The sequence below is a fragment of the Sciurus carolinensis genome, chromosome 1, assembly GCF_902686445.1.
Source record: "Sciurus carolinensis chromosome 1, mSciCar1.2, whole genome shotgun sequence".
Taxonomy (NCBI): Eukaryota; Metazoa; Chordata; class Mammalia; order Rodentia; family Sciuridae; genus Sciurus; species Sciurus carolinensis.
The window spans coordinates 136,194,953-136,221,172 of NC_062213.1; the positions used below are offsets into that span (position 1 = coordinate 136,194,953).

General features: G+C 36.4%; 1 protein-coding gene across 1 annotated transcript; it reads right to left on the reverse strand.

Moving 5' to 3' along the window:
- LOC124959939 (calcium-activated chloride channel regulator 4-like) lies at positions 1 to 26,220 on the reverse strand. The gene is made up of 14 exons (XM_047518472.1): positions 26,062 to 26,220; positions 21,919 to 22,059; positions 21,625 to 21,772; positions 18,509 to 18,617; positions 17,700 to 17,877; positions 17,051 to 17,273; positions 14,853 to 15,079; positions 11,437 to 11,614; positions 9,919 to 10,025; positions 7,370 to 7,585; positions 6,568 to 6,835; positions 3,620 to 3,790; positions 726 to 959; positions 1 to 449 (listed from the first exon to the last, which is right to left on the reverse strand). Exons 1-14 carry the CDS (start codon positions 26,218 to 26,220, stop codon positions 1 to 3), a joined length of 2,808 nt encoding a protein of 935 aa, XP_047374428.1.

Genomic DNA, 26,220 nt, shown 5'->3' on the forward strand with positions numbered 1-26,220 from the left:
TTAAAGTGGTGTTGTAGGTCTTCTTGAAGAGTTTCTCTTCGTTAAGATACAAATAGTTATACTTAAAATAATACTAACGACTGCAACAGACCCCACCACTAACAGCACTATAGTAGAAATATTTACTCCAGAATTCTGATTAGGATGACTTTCACCAGGATTAGGATTTGGTTGGCTTTCATCAGGACCAGGATCTGCTTGAGGGATAAACAAAGCCACTTGTGCAATGTTGGATACTTTTGATGTCAAATTGCTTTTATCAACACTTTGAATGGCAATGTATATGTGGGTTACATTTTCTTCAGAGACATTTCCTGGTTTAAATACAAAGGTTTCCTTGGAGTTGGCCTCTTTTGGTAATAGGTCGGTAGTGTTAACTTGAAGTGTGTCATCAAAATTTTCTCTTAGATCAATGAGACTTCCACTTGTTCTTATGATATACTGTTGAACTAAGAAAAATGTTACATGCATTTTAGTAACTGTTCATTTTTAAAGAAACCTTAATTCTGACTTTTAAACTCTGCCAAATGCTACTACCTTTGCATGAGAAGTAAAACCAGGTTAAAATATCTCATGTTTGATTGATTAAAGGTACCAGATTATAAAATTAAAAGTTCAGTGTGCTCTCAATTGAAAACTATTCTCCCCTAACCCACCCTTACACCCTTGCTTTTGCAATGAGCACTTTTCGCTTAAGTCAATAACACATGATTCCTTAGGCTTACCTTTTCCAACATCAAAATCATCTCCTGGTGCTGTCCATGTTAGTTTGATCTGATCACCCTCTGATGTGGCATCAAGGTCTGTGATTTGACTTGGAGGGAATACATCAGGCAAGGGAGTGTTTGGGACTTGTGATACCACAAATGCACCTCCAGATGCTGTTCTGCTGAAATTCTCCAATATTGTCTGAGTATCCTCATCATTTTCAGGTCTTGGTGGGTTCCCTTCAATTACCCCTGTATTAAAAATTCTCTAGTTTCACATGGGAAAGCAAAACACCTTCTTCATTGCACTAGTTTCCTCCCCTTATTTTTTTCATATGTATAGTCAAATTTTTACTAAGGCCTTTTACTATGACACAATCATAAGTGCCAATTGGTAGAAGAATTCATCTTTTAGTATCCTTTAGGATAAAACTGGTTAACAAATTACTTTGGAATGAAGACTGTAGTAAATGAGAATAATGTTATTTAAGAAGTCACTATATGCCTTAAAAATGTATTGCTTTACTTTTCAAATTATCTTCAGGCTGAAATATTGGTGGGGAAACAACAGTTCCTACCAACCACTCCATTCTGCAAGTGCAAAGGAATAATACTTATTATTAATTTGTACTCTACTTTCTTGGAAAAATCCCCTAAAAGTCACAAGAGAAGCCACTATCAAAGGAAAGCTAGCAAAGATAGCACTCTTCCTGCTTATCATTGCCTTGCTTTACACATTTTTTTCTTTTGACTTAACCAAAATATTCCAGTGTATGACGAAAGTACAATTAGTTAACTAACACTCTGAGTACACTTTGTGTTAGGAAAGATTGTTCTTAAAACCCCTTAGGAAGTGAAATTATTAGCATTTTCTCTAAGCTTTACAATGTGTATATCTGATTCATTGGAATGATAAGAGATGAGAAGAAAAGGGGTTGTTGGCCAGAATGTTACTGTTTGGAAGTTCCTGTCAAATTAGGCTTTAAACAAAACAAAACAAAACAAAACAAAACAGTGTTTTATTTTTGTTTTTGTTTTTTTTGGTTTCTTTACTTCAAAGTCTAGCCTGTGTTAAGTAAGTGTGTGTGGTTTATTCAGTTCTACTGTATGGACAGTGGGAAACTTAAGTACTTTGTTGGAAACATCTAGTCTTTCTGAATATTTAAAAGTATACGACAAATGGTAAAAGTAGAGAACTGAAGTAATGATCTTTAAGTATTTTTTGTTACTGCATAGGAATGTTGCCATTTAGGAGAATGGAATTGTTAAACTTGACATTTTGGATTGTGTTGACTGTTCACTGGGTGGTGGGTGGAGAGAGGAAAGTATGGAGCAAGAAGCCTTCCGTGCCCCTTAGATTAGTTCAGGTTGTCTATCCACTGTTAGGTGTATAACTTAGTTAACATTGCTGGGTGTTAAAGGATATATCCTAATGCCTGAAGTTACGTTAGAAGTAGCAAAATAATTTCTATATAATTATCCCTTTGTTAGTTTTTAGGAAGAACTGTTTTCTGGGAGTGACCTTCGTTAGTCAGTCTACCTCTTAGACCTAGGGTTAGTCCTGAACTTAGCCGCTGGAATGGTAAAGAGGGAGAAGAGGAAGGGGGAGGGAAAAGACTCTTTGCTAGTATGTCCATATCTGGAAGTCTGTTTTAGATCATAATCATAGATCTATACATACATGTTTAGTAAAGTACTTGTGCTTATTGTTTACAAAGTTCATAATTTATTTCATAACATCTAAATTTTCTAAATGCCTGAGGTGACAGGGTATCACAAAAAGTAGAACTAGTGAATTAACCAACTTGTAAATATCTTTATGGTATAATCGCTAGGAAAGATGCATCTTGGATATGCAATTGTTTTACCTTTGGGAAGTGCATATCAGGACTTCTTCCTTAGGCTGACAGCAGAGGAGCAGAAGGAAGCACACAGGTAAAGATGGGAGCAAGTGCTCAAGGATCTACATTTTGGTGGGAACTACTGATGTGTGTGCATCTTCTGGCTGTACTATAGAAATACTTCGATTCACTGGGAACACGCTTTCTTGCTAATATTTTAGTAGTAGAAGTCTGACAATGAACCCTCTGAGAAACATTATGCTTGGTGTATTCTGTTGCTTCATGGCTCACTTTAAATTGAGCATTTAGAGAATGCATTATTTTAGTTGTAACTGTGGCAATACATCTATCTAGAGACCTGTTGCCATTTCTGCCTTCAGTGAAAGTTTTGTCCCCAGGAAAGGCAGGATTATAATTTTGTTCTAACAGAAGGTATTGCTGTAGTATATTCTTGGTTATCAAAAACACCCATTAGCTTTGGGATTTTGAACTGGTGAATATTATGATGTGTAGAAAAGCATGATTCACACTACTATCTCAATCACACACAAGGGGATGCTGTATATGTCATGTAGGTCCTGGGAGGACATGTCCACCTAAGTTCCTTGTGACTGGATAATGTTTTTTTTTGTTTGTTTGTTTCCTATAATGTGCATATTAACTGTTAAAATAAAATCTATTTTAAGGCAAACAAACAGAAAACACCATTACAAATAAATGTTCATTCTTAACAGGACATGTAATTGGAAGGATAAATTCTGCTTATACTTAGGCTTATACCATATTGATTTGTTTTCATGTTCTAAGCTGAAAATTTGGCATATTTTTGTTGGTATCACGAAGGTTTCCCAAAGGAACATAATACCAGCTAACAGTTATTGAGTACTTACTAGGTGCCAGGCATTATTCCAAAGCTTAGATTAATTTGGAGGCAATTAGCCAAGAACCTCATTCCAGAATTGGGGAAAAAAAGCTACGTTTTGAGTTGTAAGATGTTTGAAGCCTTACTTATATCAAATCCCAAATATTATTCAATCTGTTCATGGATTTCAGACACCATGAGCTACTCACCATCTACTACCCAGCCAGGTATATACGCAGCCCTATTCAGTGGATACCGTGAGCTTCGCCTGGCAGAGTTTGTTCCTCCGTGAGCCCGCACTTTCAAGTTATATCTGCCATTTTCTGAGTAGGATGTAAAATACCTGGAGTAGACCCCATCATCTTTGAAAGAATCAGCACCTTATCAGAGAAATGAAAAAATAAATGATTATTGTAAATACAAAGGGAAATTCATGTATTTTCTAAAACATTAAGCTTTGTCCTCTATACATTTCCTCTAGACCAGGCTTCATATTTAGGGTTTGACCTTCTGGAGAATCTTGTCATTATGCTCTGTCAGCTCAATATATTGTTGAATTGATAGTTGAGTTATTCTGATATCTTCATATTCATATAACACATATACACACATTTATATTTATGTATGTATAATAAATATTTAAATACCTCATAATTCTCTCCATCAATTTACATATAATTTATAGTACTCTTCTTACCATTTCTCTGCCATTTGCTTTGATTTTACCTTAATTTATCTAGTCATATTATGTCATTCCTGTGTTTAAATCAAAACAGGTCCTCACTAGGAAAAAAGAGTGACTTCGTATAGGATCTAATTCTCACTCTAGTCAACTACAATTTCTTGTTTTACTTTATCTTCAACAATTCTTCCACTTTTTTTCTCCAGCCTTGTTCTCCTGATCCATTAACTTTCTGGGCTGATGGAGGAAAACCGCATCTGTTATTAGACAAAAAACTTGGAGGATTTTAGGAATATCATATCGTAAGTAAACTTGATAACACTGGCATTGGTGTCACCTGTAAAATTTCTGAACACATTTCCCATGGTTTAAAATGATAAATCAGGCTGGTTGTGGCGCAGTTTGTAATCACAGTAGCTGGGGATGCTGAGGCAGGTGGATCTCCAATTCAAACAAGCCTCAGCAAAAGTTGAGGAGCTAAGCAAGTCAGTGAGACTCTGGGTCTACACAAAATACAAAATAGGGCTGAGGATGTGGCTCAGTGGACAAATGTCCACAAATTCAATCCCCAGTATCCCTCCCTCCCCACATAAAAACCCCTCTAAATCAGATGGTATTAAAGTGAGGTCCTTTAACCACCAGTTTAGACATGTAAATTTCTCATACTACCTTGGGAAGGGTCTCAGCATTCCATCTTTTATCAAACTCTTCAGATGATTCCCTTGTACATTAAATTTGAGAATGCCTGTACTAAGCCATTGTTAATCACCAGTGCCTTTTTAGGTAAAGGATTTCAAACTAACCACTTTTCAATTAACTAAATTTTCATGTAGTCAAATTCTAAGAAGTCAAACAAGATACAGATAAGTTTAATATACTGTAGATGGTTTTGAGGAGAGGGAAAGAAAAGTCAAGGAACAGTTTTGTAGATATTGTTATGCCTGAAGAAGGTATTGAATTGCACTTATGAACAATTTTCCAACTCTGGTTGAAGACTGTACTATCAAAGGACTGATATCTGATGCCTTAGCGATGAGCCCTCCTCTCTTGTGGTAGCTCCTGCTTCCTCTAGGGTTTGGCTCTCAAGACTCTCCCTTGTTTTCCAGCCGTTAGGAGTTACTCTTGTTTCTCTCCCTTTTCCAACCAGGGGCCCAGGTTCTATCACTAGATCCCATCTGGCTGCTTGTACTTCACCCTCTATGAGCAGACTTTCTTGATGATGTCCTCAACCTCCTGAATGAGATCTACTTAAGTGTGATAGACATTGGCTGAAAGTCGAGTGACAAACAATAATAATTATCTGATACGATTTCCTGCTGAGGTGGTGACAGAGTGAGTGTGAGGGAGCTGAAGGTGAGCCAGGCTGATAGAGGGGAGGAACAGCCAGAGGACCCCAATCTATGGAGTGGAGTAAGATGACAGAGGCAGAGAGCCTGGAGACAACAGCCGAACACAAGAGGAGAGCACCAACACAGTCTGCATTGGGCCCATGCTCAGGTCTGTTTATGATGGTGAGGAACATGGAAGAGTATGGGGAAGCTTGAAACTCTCATCTACAATTATGACCAAAAATTGAGAAAATGCGCAACTTTCATTACCAAGACTTTGTGGACTATTTCTGAACTGCTGAACATGCAAGGAGAAGCCCAGAAACTCAAAAATCAAGTGATGAATACCAGTAGAAAACTACAGCATGAGGGAAAGGAAATGGTAATAGCAAAGGAAGAGCTTAAACAGTGTTGACAACAATAGAGAAATATTTCTGCCACTGTTGATAAATTAATGCTGTCTTCCAGTCCTATATATATTTATAGGAAACTGAGGGACCAGATGAAAACTATAAGGCATAACCCTGTGCTAAAAACTGGACCATCTAGAACATCCCTATCTGACTCAAGTAAGCCACTATGGATTCTGCAAGGTGATGGTGAATAACATTCTAACCTTCCAGAAAAAAATAAAGTATGTTTCTATGTCTGATCTCAAAGACTTTCTGAAGAACATATACAAATATTCAGACAAAAGTGTAGAGACTGCCATAAAGCAAACTCAACAACAAAGAAAACTGGATAACATTGTCTTGCAACAATCCAGAATAGGTAACCATAGAAAATCTAAGAAAGATGAAAATATGATCTTTGATACAGAGATGGATAGCACTAGCCCCAAGTCAGAACAGTATTCAGGAATTCTGAATACTGAAGATTAGGAAGATGATGAAGACGTCCCTAGGGTCCAAGATTTGGTGGATTTCTCTCCTGTTTATTTATGTCTACATATATATTCTGTTTTGGTGAGTATCTGGCTCTACCTAATAAAGATATTTATTGAAAAATACCAGAATTTCCTGCTGGTCCTGCTGTTCCTCCATTCCTTGGGTACCTACTTGTCTTACTGCCCCATGATGCCACAGAGACCCTCAACATATCCTGAGTTATGAAAATATAGGCTAATTCATAAAGTCTTGTGATTTACCTGCACCATTGTCCAAAAGTTCTAAAACTTCTGTTTTTCCACTCTTTGATTCAATGAAAGCAGTCACATTGGCTCCAATAATGGGGAGATACCCTTGGAGAACTTGTGCATACACAATCATCGGACTGGGGAAGCTGTTTGTGTCTTTGTTCATTTTAGCATTCACTGTGATGGGAGGCACAGAAGAATTTGATGCCCAAGAAGTTACTGTCATAGTTAATGTTTCTGGGTTTACTTTGGCCTGAAGGCTGTAAGTCCAAGTGCCCACCTAAAATTTCCAGTGGAAAGATAGTAAGTATCTTTATAAGAGTCAAAGGATATCTTGGTTTCCATTATGCAAATCTACAATAAGTCTCAGAAGTGTGAAGTATGATCAACAGGCTTTTGAAGTTTTGAGGCTTTAAAAGGGTGTGAGTTGAGGTTCAGGTAGATACCCTGATTATTGTCATGCATGGTGTCTGTATTTTGTGACATCTCATCTGGAAAAAATAAGTATTGGAAAGTTTGCCATTGACTTTATTCATTGACCTCAACAGCAATCTGCACAGTAACTGCACAGAGTCTTCCCATAGTTTTTCCTGAGACTTCTTGTTAGACTTTCTCCTGATGCAAGAGTTGTTTATTCCTTTTCCCTGCCATCATCACAGTCTTTAGGATCACAAAGGCAAGGAGAGTGCATAATAAAGTAATTTTGTAGATGATACAATCATCAGCATTCACAATTAACAATTTATCAGCATTCACATTAAACTATTTTCTACTTTGAAAAAATTCATAGGAAGTGTAAAAGCTGGTCACTTACCTGTGCAGTTTCTGGAATACTGAGATAGGCCATTTTGGAAAGAGCGTCCTGTGTGAAAGCTTCTGTCAGTGTCCCACTGGGATTCCAGAGAGAAATACTGGGAGGCTGTTTTTCCCATGTGACAAGAAAGAATGTGTCCTTTCCCACAGTGCTATCGATTATTACAGTGTCGTTCATCCAGGGATCATTGTTCAGGGTTAAACCCTTACTTTCAAGCTGTTTAAATATGTTTAAAAATTAATGACTACAGTATAGAATAATTTTATTCTTTTTATTTTAAAGATTGTCTTCAATTTCTCATATGAATACAAGCTTATATATGGGCTGTCACTTTAGACTTGTGATATTTCTGAAAGATCATTGGGATGCAGCAGTTGTCAGTTAGAAAGTGTGGAAATAGAGTGTTTGAGAGATGAACAGGTTATCATAGGAGCCTAGAGAAGGAGAATGGATTTACAGTTGGGGGCATGATCCTTTTCTTTTCTTTTCTTTCTTTTTTTTTTTTTTTTTTTCAGTTTTCTGGTTAAATACCTAGGCCAGTCTTTAGTATTAAAGGGTGCTATGGACAGAGGACTATTGTGAGTATGTGAGTATGTGTGCATGTGTTGTGTGTGTGTGTGTGTGTGTGTGTGTGTGTGTGTGTGTATTACCCTCAGTTTACACATCTTTATGATGATCCAAAAGATAATGCTTATGGGTGACTAGAATATTTGAATAGAGAGAGTCAGGATCTTAGAAATAAGGACCAGTAAACCATTGGAAAAAAGCTCTCATGAATATTTTCCTGATATGATATCTTGAAATAATTTTTCATGCAGGATAGAGAGTGAAGCCCTGGACAGTAAATAGTTTCAACAAAAGTGCAAACTGACACGTGCAGGATAGAATCCTGAGAAAAGACAAAGTAAAAGATAGGACCTTCTTGGAGAGGAACTTTAAAGATGTTTTTCAAATCTTTGCGGATAGCACTTGGTCTAGGAAAGCCAAAATCTTTTGCTTAATCTACTTTTTATAGTAACAAAAATGGTATAAATTTATCATGTAGAACATGATGTTTTGAAATGGAATGACTAAAACAAGCTAATTAACATGAGCATTACCTCATATCCTTGTCATTTTTTTTTTTTTTTTTTTTTTTGTGGTGAGAACATTTAAATCCACTCTCTGGACCATTTTCAAGGATATAATACATCTTATTAACTATTGTCACCATATTTGTATGATAAACATGTTTGTATGGACTTGTTTCTCCCATCTAACTGAAATGTTGTATCCTTGTCTAACATCTCTCCAACTCCTACACCCTGCCAGCTGCTGGTAATCATCATTCTATTCTTTGCTTCTCTGAGTTCAGCTCTTTAAGATCATGAATATTTGCCTTTCTGGACCAGCTCGTTTCAGTTAATATAAAGCCACAGAAGATCCAATTTTGATTCACTTACTATATGCTTCCGAGGAGGATCCTTTTCAGAACAATAGGAAATTCTATTTCTATTTCAACCCAGTTCCCAATCCAGAGCACCCTCATGCTGATAGAAGTGAGTGAATTCTACTTTAAAACATTGTTATAAAAATCTTTAACTCCTCTTACTGTGAGTATGTCTGAATTAAGAAAGTACTATTATTGAGTTAAATCTCCAAACAAATCTGTACCTATCCTAAACCCACAACCCATAGCGTCTGCTGTCCTTATTGTTTGGAAGTACAAGAAAATAGGTCTGTTTAGGTGATCATGCTAAGTTTTAATGTAGGTAATGACTTGATGAACTGGAAAACAGAACAAAGAAATCTTGACATAAAGAGGCATGACAGATTTTTGGGAATGGAAAGAAGAGAAATAAATTTAAAAATAGAAACATTTTGATGAAAATAGGCTATGTCGACATCAAAGTGGGGACATGAATTAAAGAACCAATGTTTAATCAAAGTTCTTGAATTTAAGTAACAGAAAATGGTAGTGATATTATGACATACATGAGAAAAAGAGTTGAGTTTAGAAGAGAGGTGAGTAAAATAAAATACCAGTGAAAAATGTAGTTGAAGAGATGGGAGAAACCCTAGACTTGTAGATACACAAATAATCATTCACCCATTTTTTTCCCCTGTTTATTTCCAAGACACATTTCTTCCATTTCCAAACTAGGTGCTTGAGTTTATTTGTCTAAATTTATAACAGTGAAGGGTGAGGAAAGCTTGGAAGCATGAGTGTTTTTGTTGTTATTTGTTTTTGTTTTAATGCATTAATACAAAAAATGGGGGCATTTTTTTTTAAATGAAATCTTTTGGCGGAAAATGGACTTTATTAGGTTTTAACATTATCCTTAACAAATTCTACCACAATACGAAGAAATTGTAGCTATTTTACCACTTATTTTACCACGTAATTTGGTTAAAGTTAAAGACCAATTTCTATTTCAGGTTAAGGTTTTGATTTTAATTAAAAATTCACTTTGGGATAAATATAGAACTCAAAAATTTAGGATGACTAAATTCTTCTCCTCAGTTATGGTAAATGCAAACACAAAAATCCCAAGAGTGGGAACTCTGACCTGAAGTGGCTTCTGGGTGGGATCAGCATTTTCTGATGTAAGGGATGCAAAAGCATCAATGAGGCCATTGTTCTCAGCTATATCTGAAGCATAAACATGTTTTCCTCCTAAAATGTAAATGTATTAGTTAGTTTGCTTTCTAGAAAATAAGTACATTTTAGTGACTAATAAGATAATAGTTTAAACATAATCAGTTTCAATATGTATTATTAAAACAGACCAATGGCAGATAGTTCAAATTTAACTCTGAAATGTCAATTTAAAAATGTAAGTAGGAAGCATAAGTTATTTTAATACTTCTAAATCAAAATCTCCATTAGCTGAAATACATCAAATAATCATGGACTATGAAATATGTTACAGTTACACATGGTTAAGCTCATAGACTTTATAGCCCTTCAGGAGAATTATTCACTTTCACAGAAGGCATAGTTCTAATAAAGTTGTTTTCTAAATTTTACAGAATATATCAGAAGTAGAAAATTAGAAAGACTAAAGAGAAACTATATTGAGGTATGCTGAAAATAACTGACAGTGAGGAAATAAATGAACAGTAGGCTGTGGGGATAGGACCAAAAATGTACTACTATTGAATGTAAATAAATTTTACAATGGCCAAGAAAGTACTTTGAGTGTGCAAGGTGGCACATGCCTGTAATGTCAACTGAGGCACGAGAATTACAAGTTTGAGGGTAGTCTTTGCAGGTGCTAGGCCCTGGGTTCAAATCCTCAGTACAGAAAAAAAAAAAAAAACTTTAAAATTATATAAATTTGTTCAATTAAAATCAAGTATATATTTGGTGCCATTACACCCAATTTGATAAAAATAATTGATACTCCTTATGAATTATATTTTCTCTACAATGTTTAGAAGGCATTAGAAACACAAAATCATCAATTTTCATCATATCCAAGTATCTAAAATAGTAACTACCATAGTTAATGTTTATCTAGAAACTTCATTGTTATTTGGATCTTTTGGCTGAGTTTCTGTCAGTTGCAGCCTCCCATCTCTTGGCCTGCTTCACAGATGGGGCACCTATGCTCTGACCTCACAGGACACCATTTCTTCCATCACACTACCTCACATTGTCACTCAAACATGATATTTTTGACTCTGGCCTGATTGTCTTTTCTCACCCTCTTTCCTTCCCAGGGAAATTTAACACCTTGTTCAAAGCCCAGCTCAGAAGTCACCTAGTCTGTTGGACCTTCTTTTCCCTACTCCCTACAACCTTGAGGGAATTATTGGCTCCCTCTGCTCACACAGAATTTTATTCTTCAATATGACTTCTGTTAGGAAGGAATGTTATCTTATTATATGATTTGATGTGCAGTTTTATTTGCCTCTCAAATAACTGGATTTCCAGTGCCATGAGACCAGAGATTGGGTCTAGGGTAACTATGGTTTCCAACTCCTGGTACAGTACCTGCAAGCTAGAAGTTCAAGTTGTTGAGTTGTCAACCTCTGTATTTACATTGCTATTAAATATCTGGAATATATAGATAATGTTTCACCTGTTATATTGCTCATCTGTATTACTCCTTCATCTGCAGATGGTCCCAAAGCAATAAAATGAATGATGACCCCACTTTGTTTCACAGTATCAATACACCTCCCTGTGGTGCCATCCTCCCCATCAGTCAGCAGCACTATTTCAGATCCATCCATTTGTGAGGTTAACTTTCCAAACACCTGCAAGCATAATTCAGAAAACAATTACCATCCTACATCCAAAAGACCAATGTAAAATCAGAAAAAAATTATAGAGAAAATAAGCAATAGTGTGCAGAACATGATAGTCTGTGTTTAAAATCATAGAATCCAAAATCAACAATCTCTGGGGAAATTTAAATGTAACCTTCCTGCTTTCCCTCCCCTACAGGGAATATTTATTCTAATGTAGGTGGATGGGAGCAGAACTTTAGAAAGTCCTGCCTATACTATACTAGAGTGATATCTCAGCCTGGGAAACTCAGGTCAACTAGATACCTAAAAGGTAACTGTGGAATATGGCATTAAATATGTTTCTGGTTTCTTTGACTGGACTATCCTGTGACAAACCTGTAGTATAATGTCTATTGTACATTCATATAGATACATTAAAAATCCACCTCCACATAAAGAAATCATTGATTCCAAATTAGAAAACCCTCAGAATGCTTCTAAAACAGATAAGTTAAATGCTAAGCATCTTGAGGTTAGGGATTTATATAACTTTTGGATAACTTTTGATAGCAACTAGCATAGAACTAATCATATTAGTGATGTTCAAAGACTACCTGAATAATATTTATTGAATTCTATTTGCAGCTTGAATTGTTCTCCTCAAAGCCCAACAGTTTGAACCTCTGAGTTCTGAATTTAGGATAAAGAGAACTTAGCCCAGGATGGCAATTATATTTCATCTTCTCCTATAGCCTTAATTAGTAGTGGCTCCTTTGAGCACCATTTTGGGAAATTGAGTTCAGACCATAAGGGGGAAAAAGCAGATAATCAATGGCTTTATTGCTTATGGAGTGGAGGTATGTATAGATTTTCAGAAGAGAGTTTTGAATGTAGAAATCCCTAATAAAGCTGTTATCAGGGAAAAATCATCACCATCCTCATTATAAGTTTTTGAATGTTTTGTAGCAAAGTGACATGTATATTGATATATTATAATACATGAAAAATATGCACTGACATGATTGAAATCAAACTGAAGAATAGAGCAAAGCTTTTATGCACTATGGCATTTATACAGCATTCCCAACAAAGTCCTCCCACACATGAAAGCAAAACGAAGATCCAAATATGAAGTAGCATTCTCTCTCCTTCATCTCTCCCTTTTTTGTATTAGTTTATTCCCTGTGCACTTGCAATGGGTCAGCCTCTGTACTGGGATTCAGTAGAAACTATATGGTTTCAGCATTCATGGAAAGAATTCAATTAAATTCAATAATATCTACTGAGCTTTGTGGATTGAAACTGAGGAGATTTAGAGATGAGCAACAAAACACAACAAAACATACCCAGGATGCTCTGAAGTTCAAGAAAATGACATTTCCTGAAAATTTGCTATGTGTTAACTATGTTTTATATATGATGTAATTTAATCCAAGCCCAAGATCCCAAACTATCTTTCTATTACCACTCTTGCTCCCTACACTTGGTTTTACATGGGGTAACCAGAATCACCATGCCAAAACATAAAATGATTATCAAATTCTAATGCTTTAAGTCATTCAGTAACTTTCTGTTGTGCTTAAAACAAACTACAAATCTCTTGTATTTTTTGAAGCTTTGAACGATTCAACCAGTATCTAATTTTATGACCACATTTCATACATCCTCATTGGCCAATTGCTAGTGTCAATAGCAGCTATCATTTCTTGGAATAATCCATTTTTTTCTCCACGTTGTGCTCTCCTTTCTACATAAACCATTGGCTCCTTCTCATCCTTTAATTCTTAGTTTAGTTGTTACTTTTTAGGGAAGGCCTCCGTGACCACTTTATGTGAAGTAATTCCCTTCATTCCCAGTTACTCAGAATTATATCACCCTGTTGAGTTCTTTCACAACACTGTTTCCATAGTGTGAGTTACCGTTTGTATTCACTTGTATGGTAATACCTGTACACCACCCCATACATCACACACCACAGAGAGAAATAGCTTTGATTGGCCCATAATAGGCAGAAAATTAATACGTGTTGAATAAATGAACAACCCTGGGTGCTAGTTTTCATTATCCCATTTTTACTGATGAGGAAATCAAGGACTAGAAAGGTCAAGAATCGTGCTTAGTGTCAAAAGCTAATAAGTGACAATTGTGATTTGAATGGAACCCTTCATTTTATAAACCTACACTAAAATGCCATGTAATTCATAAAAGAGACATTCCATAGGGTTATGGGAGAAAGAAAAAGTTAAAAGAAGGAGAGAGGATTTTAAAGAACTGGATGAATTTTAAAATGAGAAAGAATGAAGCATTTTAGGTTAGATGAATTGCATGTGAATAGGTATGGGGACAGCTAGAACACAGTGGGCTTGGAGAACAATGTGCGCAGTAAGTTCTCGGGGCATAAAGTATCAGGAGGGTAAAACTGAGAGACTTGGAGATAGAGAAGGGCAATATTAGAGTTAGGAGTCTTTGGTGTAGCTTCAGACTGAGGAATTTGGACTTAATTTTATAGACAGTGAGGGGATCAAGAGGGTTGCTAAGCAAGAAAATGACACAATTGATATTAATGATGTGTTCAAGATGACCACATGGATAGAATTTACTCTATAATACAGCAAAGATCACTCTACACATATAACTGTATAACTTCACTTCATCCTTATGATAATCCTGTGAGTAGGCATTCTGATGTCCTCTATTTTACAGATAAGGCATATAGAATCCATAGAGACCAAAAAGATTGCCAAGTCTAGTAAGCAAGAGAACCAGTACTCTGATGTGAAAGTTCATGCCCTAACTCACATGACTTACACTAAATATAACCAATAGTACCTCCCACGTCTGCTCTAATAGATATGCATCAGTTTGCCCTGTCTGAATGGCACATAAATTAAAAGGAGAATTGGCCCGAAGTGTAATCATACCAAGTAAGTTGCTTCATTGTCCCAAAGTTGAAGGCTTTTGTGCCCACACACTATTATTTACTTAACTGCCATTTATTTAGCACCAACTCTTCTATTGTAATAAGAGCAAAGTCATTTACCTTATTGAACATATAATGTAGTGGCATTTTTATACTTATTCCCCTACATTTTATTCATCGATTCACTGATTCTTAAAAAAATCAAGGAATTTTTCTATGTCCTGTGCCTCTTAGGATTAATTATGTTGAAATTAGGCAGCAAGTATGTGCAGCAGCACTTCATATTAAAATATCCTGAAAACAAAACAAAAAAATACATATATATATTTGCAGTATGCTTTTCACCTGAAATGCAGCTTCAATTCCAGAGCAGATGGAAGTTCCTCCAAGAGCTTGCGTAGGTAAGCTCTCCAAGAGCTTGTTTCTTTCGCTGTCACTTTTTATTTGGATTAACTCACTTTTAATAGTGGCTGCACTGTCAAAGTGGACCATCCCTACCCAGGATCCATTTTCAACAGTCTGTAGTAGGAAATATTTTGCCGCTTGATTCATTCGATTGAGTCGATTAAAGACTAAAAAAAAAAAGACAATAATCGTATAGTTTGCTGGAAGATTATGGCAAATCACACAAAATGAGTGGATAAATTTTATTGGTAGGAAATTTCTATGACTATTAATTGATATTATTGAAGAAAAATTATTCAATTGGTAAAATGAAAACTATGGTTATGTGTATTATGGAACACATACAGCATAGTAAGGAGCTTATACTTTTCAACTAGAGCTGATTCCTGATGCTGTACACCCAAGTTAGAGGTGGAAGTTAGGGTGGAGATTGAGTTGCAGGTGATGATACACAGTTTAGAGCCTCTCTAATCACTCCTGGGAGCCTCTGTGCCTGTTTTCCTAGGATGAATTCATACCCCACAGTTCACAAATCCAACCAGATTATCTTGACCTCCACCCAGAACTGAATGGTCCCTTCACTGGGAACTAGTCTACCCAAAATGTGAAACTTACTTGATCTATAGTAAATGCTAAGGAGCCCATCCCTACCTCCCTCCTTTCCTCTTCTCCTAACCTTCCCCACCACTTCTCCACCAATGGATTAATTGGAATTGGTTCTTTGGTAACCCTTCAGGACTCATATCCCTCTTTCCTGGTATTGGATTTCCAAAGATGTAAATCTCTTTATACATTTGTCCTTTCTATCCCCCCTCACCACACTTGGGGGGTTCCTCCCCACAACCATACCCAAGTTTCCCTCTGAAATTCCTGACCAAATTATAGAGAAAAACTTCTATACCCCCACATTTGAGTACTCTCCACCACTTTTCTTCTTCGCTTTACCTTTAACCCTGGATTTGCCAGCACCCTGTCCAGGGGAAACTCCTCATCTGCCAATCAGGAGCCTCTTCTCTCTTCAGTGACATTTCCTGACCATTTTATGAGCTGCTCTTTAGCACTTTGCTGCCCTCTCTGAAACTTGCTGTTATTGTGGTTCATTTCTTAATTGGTATCATTTTCGGCCCTTTTCAATAATCTCCCATCTCCCATTTGCTGAAGTTTTTATTCCTGGACTTCAGCATGCTCTGTTCTGCTTCAAATGTGCCATCCTCTGGGTGCTTTATCACATTGTATCTGCTTGTTAGTAGTCCATTCACTTCAACAATTATTATTCATCGCCTTATGTGATGAACTCTAGGCCATGGGGAAAGGTGCTTCAGACAAGTTTCCACCTTCTAGATGAGCTCCCAAGCTAGTTGGGAAAGACACGTGTAGTTTTAATATAATATATAGTAATGGATGTATGCACAGGGCAGTGTTGGGAATCAATAGAAGAGAATACAGAGCCGATAAACCCAGCCCATCTCCTGAGTGAGTGCCCTATGTCAAATTTTGTAGAATAAATATAATTCATCCAGGTAACAGGAAAGGGAGAAAAAAATTTCTCTATTGAACTCTGAACTTATCAAATACATTGGCATACATTCCAAAGCCTAGCACAATGATTTCCATTCACCCAAATATAACATTCTTTCTTATGATGCTTTTTTGTTTGTGTCTTTGAGCACAGAGGGTTCAGTTGCACAGTTGGTACAAATAAGATGAAGCCATGTTAGGAATTCTACTGATTGTTTCTGTTCCTTGAACTGGAATGGGGTTTTGCATCCACTAATCCACTCTATCTTCATGTCTCTCAAGCATTTTCAGTACAAGGGCCATGGATAAAAACAACTTCGTATTTCAACATCTACTTTTAATCTTCCAACTAAATCTTGATTAAAGGACTCAGAGTTTTCCCTAGTAGCCATCTATTTTCTTGGAAAAAAAATATGAGACCTTTAACTTAGGTCTTCTTTACTGACATCTTTCTTTTGCCATAATATTTTGTTGCAACATCTTGGGGTTGTTATCATAAAAAGTGATGATATTTTATGTCATCATGTCATTTAGAATAATCCAGGTACAGGTAGAGTTCAGTTTGTTCTTAGCATTCAATTATTCCCATTCCCACATTCAGAAAAAATTGACCCATGAACTTACAGACATGCTTCCAGACTTATCAAGAACTAAGCACAGAATTCTTTCACTGATCCTCAACAATGAGAAGACAGGTGGAGGAGGTGGTGCTGCCATGGGTGTGGTGTTTTCAAAATCCTCAGAACTGCTGATTACCTCCCATGTACTTCTATAATTGCACTTAATGTTTTGTAAACTTGGAGCTTCTTGGTTATGGTTTTCTGCATTACAGAATTCAAACACCTAAAAGATTAATAAAATAAAATAATAATTTACATACCCTGCACTAAACATATCTAACATCAAAACTGAGAAGAATTTAAAGTATGTTCTGCAAATATGCTTTTATTGAATAAAATATAATGAGAATATATTGACCATAGTAGTGATAGTAATAATAATTAACACTATTGGAGTTTTTACCAGGTGTCAGCTAATGTTGAAAGGACTCTATGTTAATATATTTAATCCTTACATCACCTGGACAGATATTTTAAAATAGGATCTGTGGGGCTCAGGATGTAGTTCAATGGATAGAGTACTCCTCTAGAATTTCTAAGGACTTGGGATTTGACTCCCAGCACCACAAAAATATGAAAATAAGAATAAAAATGAATAAAGTCAGAAATGTCCTTTATAAATTCTGGAACTAGTGATTGGCATACTTACAGAATCAATGCTTTGCATGAACATTATGGATGCTTTTTCTGCTTGAACTTTATCAGGGAAGAATTGACAATCCTTTTCATATAATTTTGTTGTAGAATTAGTTCTGCATGGTCTAATTACGCAACTGTCTGCTTGACACTTATAAACTCTATTTATGCCAGATATACCTGTGGAACACCTGAAAAAATGTGACAGTTAATTTTGAGGCATTTTATTAATGGTTATTAATAGTTTATATTTGTGTGACAAGTCCCTGTCCTAGCAGGACATGTACCATTGCTTTGGCACCCAATTTAAAGTGGATTCCCCTACTCACTTTTTTCTCTTGATCTTAGAATCAAGAAGATAGTCTATATTAACTGTGAATCTAGATTGAATTCCAAAATGACTTCTATTGTTCTCCAAGTAATTACTTGTTGGCTTCTTGGAGCATTTGGTTTCTTACTCAGCCCACATTTAGCAGTACTTAAATATTTTTGTTCATTCTTATATAAGGAATAATTTTGACTTTCTCCCAATGTATGTTAAGTCCATATATGTTGTGCTCAATCTCAGTCTGAGTTCTGACAGATATGGTGTACAGGTCTAAAATACATTAAAATGCCAACCAAATGCTTGCCATTGAAGTTATGTGTATTTTAAATAGAAAACGAACTGCTTTAATTCCCCTAAAACAGAGGCTGTTTTGTAATATAGCATCTATTACTTTCATTGAGAAAAAAGTGAATAATTATTATTTGAAAGTGGAAGTAAGCAAAATAAGCCAGTTAAAAGCCTGAGGTCATCTAAGAGAATGTAAGTAGCCATGCCTTGTTGCTTCAATTTTCTTTGACTTAGCACTGTAGAAAGGCTGATCTTCATTGTACTCATCAAACACTCCCCAACGGAGATGAGCCCATTCATGGACAAACAATCTACCTGTAGGAAAATATTTCAAATGCACGCTTATAATTCAAGTGACAGATTTTGTATCTCAAAAATTTTAAGATCTTCCCATTACAAAATATATTTAGATTGAGGATTTCCCTATTTCATATGCCTTTGTTTATAAAAGGAGTCTATGAAGTTAAATGACTATACTGTTAAATAGTGTATCATCTTTTTTATTCCACTACATATTAAATCAATGAAATATTTTTGGAGTATATGCTGTGCTCAAAATAGATAAAGATTCAGGATTTGGAAGTTTGGAAGCAAAAGGTTTTAGGTAATATAATGGTTCATAGCTCTCTAAACTTAAACCCTAACAACAATATAATCAGACATACAGAAGTTTTGTTGCATTAAGATATCATGAGACGTAATTAGGAAAAATTGTCTAAAAATGCTCTTGATGGGGTGATGAAGAAAAGAAGATTGAGAAACAGTATTATAGACCATATAGAATTTGGGAGGAGGGTGTCAAAATGGAGTGATACATTTATGATACTTATGAGCATTAATTTTGTGGAACAATTATTATTTTTAATAATATATATAATTTGTGTGATACTAGATATTAAGAAACATAAAGATGTATAAGATCTCAAAAAGTAGTCTTGAACCAGTAGCATCAACATCACTGGGGAACTTGTTGGAAATACAGAATCTCACTCTAATCCTATTAATGTACTAAATCAAAGCTTGGATTTTAACAATATCCCCAATTTATTATTTACACATTAAACTTTAAAATTGTCAGTTTAAGATTTTTTGGGGGCAAATGGGAGCTGGTTGGTGGGAGTGGAATTATAACATTTAGTGTGGGAGGGAAAAGCTCTCATATCAAGTACTACTACAGGAAATAGGTGATTTTTTGCTTTTTGGTACCAGGGATTGAACCCAGGGTCACTTAATCCCTGAGCTATATCCCAAGCTCTTTTTAGTTTTCATTTTGAGATAGGGTCTAAGTTGCTTAGGGCCTTGATAAGTCGCTGAGACTGGCCTTGAACTTGCAATCCCTCTGCCTTGGCCTCTGGCGTTCTCAGAATTACAGGCATGTGCCATCATACCAAGAATTTGGTGAATTTTAAGAAAATTTAAAACTGTGTGCACCTGTGACTGTCTTCTTAGGTTCACTCTCATACTTGTGCCCTCCTCAGGTTGCCCTACCTCCCATCCCCACCTCAAAAGCAGCCTCCCTGAGGTCTGAAATGAGACAGTGTAGGTGGGAATGGAATCCTAAGTCAGAGAGGTTCCTTGTTCTCATTTCTAATAGCATTCTACTGTGTATGTGCCTCTGTGTGTGTGTGTGTGTACATGTGCAGGCATGCGCAAATGCATTTTTAATATCTGTTGGCAGCCTCAGCACACTGAGTTGCTGCTTAGATGGTCCAAATGATCTTTCTAAGCAAGTTGTTGTTATTGTTATTATGAAATCACATAGAATTTGAGGGCTTTCTTTCTCATCTTATTTTTCCTTATTGATTTTAAGGCATAGTTTGCAGAATGAGAGGATTTTTTGTTTTTCCTCACAAAGTCATGTATCTTTATAAATGAAGACCTAAGAGGAAGGATAAAAGCGTCATAGAATAAATCTAAGTTATGGAGTCTGAGGAAGGATCAAGAGCTGAGATGGGACCGGGGGATTGGATTTAAAAATTGTAAAAGTTTTCCTCTTCTATGATAGTCAGAGGCAGAGGAGGTGCTGATGAACTGAATTTGGATGTAGAAATGAAAAAGGTAGGGGCTGCTGTTTGCTCCATCAAGGCATTTGTCAATTGATGGGAGTGAGAAAAGTGGCTAAATCTTGACCAAAAATATTAGAGCATCTTTAAAAGAGCTATTGTGGGAAAAGACAAAAGGAGCTGAGAAATGTCAAGTAAAAAAAAGGTTTTTTTGAGTAGCTTTGAGGGCATCACTGAGTTTGGAAAATGTGTACTTGTAATGGTGCCAATTGGTTCTGTAATTTTCTTGAAAAATCTGAGAAACAGGCCAAAAGGGAGACTGAATCACTCAGTACAGGAGATTTAGTAAGTTGAATCAAAGCTAAGGATAAGATTAGTGGGGGAATCAAACTATTTGTACTTATGGTTGAACTGACTGAGTTTGCTGAACATGACAGGAAAGAGAGTACAGCTATGAGGGTGCAAAGGATTAGGGGAACCAAGGAGAGCAATTCTGGTCAGGATAACATGTGAGAGAGGTAAGATCAGGATGGAGGGAATGATGGAACTTTCAAGGCTGGAGTGGGTATTGATGACTAGGGCTGACTGTGTTGGCAGAGACAGAAAATTAATGAATCAATGTTCACTGCACAGGCAATAAGAGAGGGAGAGGCAATTCTGGGGTGTGGGATTTCATGGAAGTTTTCATTGGATAGTGACATGTGAATTAACCTTGCCTTTAATAGTGATTTACATGCTTTAGTTCATCTGAACAAGTGATCTTAACATTTACATTGAATTAGATAAAATTTCCATTTCAACAGGTCCAAATTATCCACTATAGACAATTTCCTCTGGTACAAGCAAAAAAAATATCAGTAACTAATAGCCTATGAATTTTTCTCTTGATCAGTAACTGGCATCATGGCTCTCTCCAGCTTGCTATGCATCTGGTTTTCCATGGAAAATATATGTGATTGATTATATCCAACTGTGGAGAACTGGGAAGTTGAAATTTAAAAAGTAAGCCTTAAGAAAACATGTATTAATTCTGCTATCTGTCCAAATGTCTGAAAATACTATTGACATTGTATTGTATACATTTACATGAATTATCAAGTTTGATATTTACAAAAATTCCACAAGGTAGAAACTATACTCTTCACCATTTTGCCAGGAATAAGCACAAAGAGGGTAGGTCACTTGTTCAAGGCCACCTCTAGAAAAAATAAAATGGGAGCTAAGATTTGAACCTAGAGACTTCTGTCCCAAGGCCTGTTCACTAAAGCTGGGAACAGAAATGTTTGTTTAAAATGAGATGTTTTAGCCAAATTTCCTACCTGATGGTCCATATTCATTTTGTTTTTTTCCAAGTACATAGTCAGGAGTAAAATGAATGTATTCTGCTTTCTCTCCACAGTCTGTGAACTGCCTGGTGTATGGTTCATCTCTGCCTGGGAGGGCTGGTGCTGCAACTCTGACATCGGCCTGAGAATGTTTAAAAAGATCATTAAAACATGAAGAACAGAAATGATAATATTTAGTTAGAAATACTCTGAAATAATCAATTTGTGGTAAAACTGGGAAACATCAGAAAATATTGTTTTTTTGTCAGAGAAGATTTTGACACTTACATATTCGTAGCTCTCATGTTTTGGCCTTTTGTAATTAAGATTTTCCTTCCAATTCTTAGGAATTAGTATAGATACATTTTTGAAAAAAAATCTTTTCTCTGTGGCTTCAAACAAGTAGGTGGATGCTGTAGTGACCATGTCCTATTATCAAAGGAAAACAATATGAGGGAATGGTTTAGTGAGAATGGACTGACAGAGTAGGGCTCATCTCTGACATCTTCCCCTGTACCTGTCAACACAAAAGCAACTGCCTGATAAACAATCTCCACCCACCATTCTGTTTCTGCAAATTGTCAAATTTAAATTATTGCTTCATCTTGCACATTGAAAGGCTTCTCAGTCTTCTGTTTTCTTACCCCAAAAGGTAACTGCTTATTCTTAGTGTTTAGAGGAACTGATTAATATGAATATGAATATGCATATGGACTTTGGGGTAATTTTCTTGGTCTCCATACTGGTGTTAGTACTTTCTGGTTCACAGATCTTGGTGATTTATATAATGCTCTGAAGTTCAGTTTCCTCACCTTTTTAATGGATCATTGCTGCACATCTATCTTTATGGTTGTCATAAAGATGGGATGAATTAGAAAGTACTCTGCCCATAAGCAGTCCTAAAACCACTTGATATCATTACTAAAAATCTGAGTCAAGAACAGCTTTAACTGATGCAAGCTGAGGACAGTCTGTAAGAATTGGTATTAGGAAGGGTTTTCTTTCTCCAAGTCGTCCCTGGCGGGGAGGCAAAGGGTTGGGTGCCAATGGGTGGGGTTATGGGAAAATCCATAATAGAAGTAAAATTTTGATTGTGGAACTGTGGCTCTGCCATTAACTTGAAAATAATATCACCTAATATTTACATGAGCCCAAATTTACAATGATTAATAAGAGAAATTGCCTCTCCACAGAACTTACTCCGTAGTGGGGGAAATCAATGGGTAAAACTCATTTAAGGTGATTTATTTTATACGTCTGAGACCCTGAATAACTGCAAAATCCTACAATGAGTGGTAATGTCAGTTTCTTCATCAGCTCAAAGCATCCATCCCCATTCTTAGTGTCCTTTTTCAAGACAGTCTCCTCTGTGATTCTTCCTGCTTTAACAAAAGCCTACAAAAGAACTGTTCTTTAGGAAAGAGAGTCCAATGTGCTGATTCACATGTATCCTAAGATCAGCAACCTGATTTGTTCAGAACCATGGGATCAGTCAGAAGGCCAGAGTTCAGAGAACCGAAGGCCCAGTGGATTGACTGAGATTTAGGAAAACAGGTTTTGGAGAGCTGTAGAGTTGATTTGCTGATCTAACTCAGATGAAAGAATTCTCTATTTCCTAAGGATGCTTCTCTCCTTTTTTCCACCCTTTATTTTTGTGGGGATGGGGTGTGATATTTAGGTCTCAGCAGATTGTCAACTTCTGTTCAACTGATGGTTCTCTCTTTTTTTTTTTAAAAAAAAATCTTTATTTTTCCATGGGGGGAATATATATATATATATATTGTTGTCAATGGGCCCTTATTTTATTTATTTATATGCAGTACTGAGAATCAAACCCAGTCCCTCATGCATGCTAGGCAAGCACTCTATCACTGAGCCATAACTCCAGTCCCAGATGGTTCTCTTTTCATATGGGAAGCATATTTGTTGGTTCAAATTCAGTTATGGACTGAATATGGTTGCTCTGTACCATTGTGTGGGTCAGGTATTGTATAGCTCCAAGGGATTGCCTTTATTTTGGAATCTCAATGGCCCAAGTGGACTGTCTTGGATAGTGGTATGCTCTGAGGTCATGGAGGTGTCAGAGACCCTATTAGATGATTGCCACCCCTGGGGTATCCTGGAATAGCTAGTCATTGTTCCCTAAGATTTGGAAGCAGAATCCCCATAATATTCCTTATAAATTCTATCTCAGTTCCTATAATAACCTAGTTGGATGAGGAAGATGACAGTTTCAGGGTTTGCTGAAGTAATTACTCTCAAACCAAGAAAAAAATATTAAAACATAGAGAAAGGAAACTTGAAAATTGAACATCTCAGGTATCCTAAGAAAAGGTTTAAGACCACATTGGTTTTTTAGGAAAGAATATTTTGGTTTGGGTTTTTGTCATCTTATTCAAGCCAGACCTCAAACCCAGGTTTATCAGTCTTCAAAGTTCATGAGCAGGATTTCAGTTGTGATTGTATTTAGTGTGACCTGGGAAAAATCATGTATCTTTTCTGAACCCCAGTTTTGTTTTTCTTTGTAATGTGGATGATGGTATTCAACTAAGTTACCAGCTGATATAAAAGTAAGAACTTTGTAGAGAGCTAAGAAAATGTCAAGAAACATTGTGAAATCTAGGCATGTCTGCAAGAAATTTAAGTTACCTTTTAGTTTTCAAAAGAAGATCATGTTAAGAAACTTCTTACCTCATCAAAGCACTTTATCAAATACTGATTTCTTAGTTCAGAAATGTTTAAAATTGAATGATTAGCTCTGTACACTAAGAACTTATCATTAAGATTTAGTTGTGCTATCAACTCTCACAAACCATATTTTCAAGTAAAAGGAATATTCACCTTTTCTGGAATTCAAAAGTACCAATAAGCAAACACCTCTATGCTACAACAAAATTTATAGGAAATGAACAATAAATAGTGGCATGGAATCACCAAAGAAGGCTTCAAAAGTGAGCATCAGGACATAGTCCAGGAAATTCAATACAAAGAATGAGTACATGCAGAAGTCAGGTAGATAGAAACAACTCACATCACTATAAACCCAAACTCTGTATTATTTGGGATTTTATGGTTGAGAGAAAGTTTAGAAAATAAGTGTCTTTCATTTAAGATCATGGTCTTTCTCTTCTGTTTGCACTCAGCTAGTGAACTCATATCCTTTACACATTAAGGACTCTCAAATTTTTACCTACACACACATTTTAGCCATAAATTCAGTTTCCTGCCTCCTCTACTTGGATATCTAATAAGCTCTTAATTCAAAATGCCCTAAACTAACTCCAGATCTTCCCATTGCTAAACATTCTCCTCTAACAGCTATCCCTTCCTAATTGACGAAAGTTTCATCCTTCCAAGTGTTTAGACAAAAGTCTAGAAACTTCCTTGATTCTTACTTTCCTTCCTAAATTCCCCTATCCCACACCCATGTAAACCATCAGGAAACATTGTCCATGATACCCTCAGAATATATTCAGAATCACACAGATTAAATATCTCTACCATAATATCTCTGTCCTTGTCACCATCACTGCTCACCTGCCACAGTTTCCTACCTGTGTCGTTCTATACCTCTATGATACAACAGAATTTACACAGGATGAGTGACAAGTGCCAACCCTCTACAATTTCCTCCACAACACAGTCACAGTCATCCCAGAACATTTAGAAGAGTGCACAACTCCTCTGCACAGACTTTCCTGTGGATTCGCATCTCAGAGTAGTTACCAAAGCCTTTCCTAGTGTTCTGGGCTCTGCTTCCTCTTCAGTTTCAGCTAGCCCCACCCTGCCTCATGTTCATCCACATCTTTTCCTTGGTCACAGCAAGCATGGTGTCACCCTCATGTTGTGCACATTCCACAGGTTGTCAGCAGGCTCTTCCCTCACTCACCTTGGTCTCTGCTGAGATGTCACTTCCTCAGTGAGGTCTACCCTGACTATCCTACTTGAAACTAACATTCTCTCCTTATTCCAGTCCTACCCACACTCTGTACTCCCTTTCCTGATTTGGGGTATTCCACAGCCACCTGCTAAGACCTGACCTGCTTATTTACTCATTTTTATTAATTAGATCTCTGAAAATAACAAACACTCCATGAGTACAGAGGCTTTTTTTTTCTTTTATTTATTGCTCTTTCCTCTAGTGTACTATAAGCATTCAATAATACTTATTCAAGAACAGGTAAGTCCAACTACTAATTTACGGAAAAGGAAACCAAGGATCAGGAAGGTCCTGTGCCTTATTGCTGGTACTACGGTAAGATTGGGAAAATCCCCATCTAGAACCTCTACCTTTCCCTGTTCATTCCAACATTGTCTCACTGAACCATGATGCTTTTAAACTTCATGGAGCATTTCAAGTTTCTGTAACAATTATTCACTGTTAACATTTTTTCTTTTCCATAATTCAAAAAGAAGTTCAATCTATCTTACCTTTATTTGTTCAATTAATTTTCCATCTTCTGGCACACCAGGATCTATAGCAATGACAAGGTCTTCATACCCATTGTCATTCAGCCTCACAAGGGACATGTTTGACCTCTCTATCAGGAACAGAACTAAGAGGAAGACCAAACCTCTGAATAACCCCAT